Raw genomic sequence first — 3583 nt, 5'->3', positions numbered from 1 at the left:
CTGGTGGCGTGAAGGCGGCGACCGGTCGGAAGGCGGGCGCCGCCAAGAAGGCGTCTGCGGCGTCGGCCGCTCCCGCGGGTGCGAAGAAGGCGGCTGCGGCCAAGCCGGCCAAGGCCAAGTCGCCGTCGAAGGCGAAGAAGGCCGCCAAGGTTCCGACGAAGAAGCCGAAGGCGCCGCGCCCGAAGAAGGCGACGACGCCGTCTAAGGCGAAGGCTTCGCCCAAGAAGAAGAAGTAGAGTAGAGGAGAAAGAGATGGGGGAAAGGAAGGGTTTGGCGCTTGACTCCGTCGTCCCCACCCCCCGTCGTCGTCTAGTGGCGCGCAAGAGACGCGCGGCCCAAAAAAAACGGCCCTTCTCAGGGCCATCAAAGCACGTCGGGGAAGGTTTTGATTGTCGTGTTGCGTTTGGTGTGGGTGTCTGTCTGTATGCCCGTGGGGATGCTGTTTGCGTGCCGTGGTGGTTGGATTGCGGGGGTCGGTGGCGGGTGTGGGCGGCGGTAGCGGTAAGCGGTGTTGTTGTTGTTGTTGTTGTTGTTGTTGTCGTGGTTGATTGTCGCCGTGTTTGTGGCGGCGGCCGACGGTTGGTTTTCTGTCACGTTGTTTAGTTTGAATACGTTGGTTGGCTTGCCTGCGTTCGTTCTTCTCGGATGTCTGTCTTGTCGAGTCGTGTCTGGTCTTTGTTTTGTTCCTTTGTGTGTGTGTGTGTTATGTTTTGCAACGGGGGGCACGTTGAGATGCGGAAGGAGTCGGCGGGGATTTCGGTGGCGTGTAGAGCGAGCGAGCGCGTCGGAGTGGAGTGCGGGTTTTTTTTGTTTTCGAAACGAAAGCGGCGGCCGGCCAGCCACCCGTGCGGTGTGACGTCGGCCGTTGGGTATTGTGCGCTTTGAGCGCCGGGGAGGGATGATGTGTGATTGTTGCGCGCTGCTAGCAGGCAGGCAGAGTGAGCGGGTGTGGCGGACGGACGGGAAGTGGTGGTTTTTGTTTTTGGGTTGCGGGGCGAGAGGCAGGCGACCGACAAAGTTTGCTCGCGACGGAGAGATGTTAGTGGCCCTGAAAAGGGCCGTTTTTGTTTGTGCGGTGCGGTGCCGCGGCGCGGTTTAGGCGCGCTCGCCGCGGATGCGGCGCGCGAGCTGGATGTCCTTGGGCATGATGGTGACGCGCTTGGCGTGGATTGCGCACAGGTTGGTGTCTTCGAAGAGGCCGACGAGGTAGGCCTCGCTGGCCTCCTGCAGGGCCATGACTGCGGAGCTCTGGAAGCGCAGGTCGGTCTTGAAGTCCTGGGCGATCTCGCGCACTAGGCGCTGGAATGGCAGCTTGCGGATGAGCAGCTCTGTGCTCTTCTGGTAGCGCCTGATTTCTCGCAGGGCGACGGTGCCCGGCCTGTAGCGGTGGGGCTTCTTGACGCCTCCGGTGGCGGGCGCGCTCTTCCTCGCCGCCTTGGTGGCGAGCTGTTTGCGCGGCGCCTTTCCGCCGGTGGACTTGCGGGCCGTTTGCTTTGTGCGGGCCATGGCGGTAGCGGTAGCGGAGCGGCGTGCGTGGAGGTTAGGTGTGGCGCGGCGTCCGGTGCTGCCTTGACAACGGGCCCGCGCGCCTCCGTGCTGCGCTTATATGCCCTCGGTTGCGCGTGGTGGGGGGAGGGCGGGCCAGAGTCTATATAGGGGGGCGGCGGGCGCGCTGGGCGCAGACCGCAGAAGAGACGAGCAGAAGGAGAGACCGCGCTGAGCCGCCGTAGCGAGAGGACGCTCTGGCTCACCGCAGCTGTTATTGTCTCGCTCGCGCTATTGTTCTCGCGCGTCTTTGTCTGCGCGCCTTTGTTAAGGTGCGTTGGTCAACGGCGTCCGCGTGGCAAAAGCAAAAGCTTGTCTCTCCTGCTGACTACTCGCGCGCGGGTTGGTTAGCGGCAAAATTGTCGTGTTATCTGCAACTGGCTGTGGCAAAAATCGATTCAGGAATCGATTTGCGTCACGCCTAGGGAACGTTAGGGCACGCTGTGATCCAGGACCCCCTTCACGTGGGACCAGTCCGCGATCACTAGAGTTAGATATCTACATCTTTTCTTTCTCAATTACAGGTGCCCCATGGACCCGAATAATAGCTCCCTAACCGCCATAGAGGATGTTGTTCCGACAGATCGCACTCTGTCGGCGGCAACATCCGCCACACCACCCGCCTACAGCGATACCGCGTCCACGGTCGGCGCTTCCTGCGCCCCCTCAGGCTACCGCCCCATCTCTGCCGTTGAGCTGTATGTGATTATGAACCGCATAGCAAAGCCAAATACACCAGCAGAAAAAGAGGCCGCGGCAAAGGCGTACGAACATTTCGTGCGCCACGACTTAGCCGCCGCCCTGGCACAACAGCCGCAAACAGAGTCTTCCTTTCCGCTGAGTGAACTGCCGCGCTCGGCCATAGAAGAGGCGATTGTTCCGCCGGGAGCCCTGCTGGGTGTAGCAACTCAAGATGTTGCTGCTCCGGCGGAGGCGGCCCCGAATGGTGTTGCGTCACCAGTCTTGGCTACTCAAGAAGCCAGTGCGCTGCTGATCGCCCCAACGGACAATCCTAGTGAAGAAGCCGCTAGTGCGCCAGTCCTCGCCGTGCAGGGACTGACTGACAGCGACCACCCAAACCCAGCACGGCACCCAACAACGCCAGTTCTACTAGAAATTCCTGAAGCCAACCTGGGGACACTTTTATCGGCAGAAATGCCGATGGATGTGCAACAGGCATCACGGAAACGACCAGCCACCTCTGACTCTGAGGAACAAACCGCAGCAACCGCGCCTGAAGGGCGCCAAACAAAAAAGAAGGCTGCTGCTGCAGACGCCCCCACAGCGCCCCCTGCTGCCGAGGAAGACGGTTTTACCGTACCAAACCGGCGGCACACTGCCAAGCCCAAAAGGCTGGAGAAGGTGCTCGCCCCACCGCCAGCCACATCAAATCGGTTCGCAGAGGCAACCGAAGTTGTCATGGAAGCGGAACCCGCCGCCCCAGCACGTAAACACACACGCCCCCCTCCAGTAGTCGTGACGTGGGACGACGAGTTCATGGACCTCCGCCGCATGATTAAAGATGTGGCGGAAGTAAAGTCATTCAAAGTCCAAGCGAACAACGTCTACAAGATCCTCCCAGCATCCATAGACGAGCACAAAAAGCTCATGGACCTCGTTAGGGATCAGGGACTTCATTGCTATACCCACAACACCGAGTCCCTGAAGCTACTAAAGGTGGTTATACGTCACCTGCCAATCAAGATGGACCCTACTCACCTTAAACAAGAACTCGCGGAGTCGGGTTTTTCCGCGCGCACGGTAGAATTAATGACATCGCCGCGTACGCACAAAAAGATGCCGTTGTTCCTTGTCGTCCTAGTGGACAACGAGGACAACAGGAAAATCTTCCAACTCGACAAAATTGCGGACATCGACGTTTCAGTCGAACTACTCAAGGCCAAAGGCAAGAGGCTTCAGTGTTACTCTTGCCAAGGCTTAGACCATGTTGCACACAACTGCACCATGCCCGCGCGTTGCGTAAAGTGTGCAGGTGCACACCAAAGCCGTGATTGCGTAAAAAAGCGCGACGAACAGC

The 3583-nt window shown here is 59.6% G+C and overlaps 1 protein-coding gene across 1 annotated transcript; it reads left to right on the top strand.

The window, feature by feature from the left end:
- Nucleotides 1-2076: 2076 nt before the first annotated feature.
- On the top strand, nucleotides 2077-3078 carry LOC124582047 (testis-specific gene A8 protein-like; the record flags this gene model as incomplete). Its single annotated transcript, XM_047131303.1, has 1 exon — nucleotides 2077-3078. A coding segment is annotated over exon 1 (1002 nt), but the record flags the coding sequence as incomplete, so codon positions are not given.
- Between the last annotated feature and the right edge of the window lie 505 nt (nucleotides 3079-3583).

This window comes from Schistocerca americana, unplaced genomic scaffold, assembly GCF_021461395.2.
Source record: "Schistocerca americana isolate TAMUIC-IGC-003095 unplaced genomic scaffold, iqSchAmer2.1 HiC_scaffold_392, whole genome shotgun sequence".
Classification (NCBI taxonomy): domain Eukaryota; kingdom Metazoa; phylum Arthropoda; class Insecta; order Orthoptera; family Acrididae; genus Schistocerca; species Schistocerca americana.
This window is presented reverse-complemented; position numbering and strand designations above follow the sequence as displayed.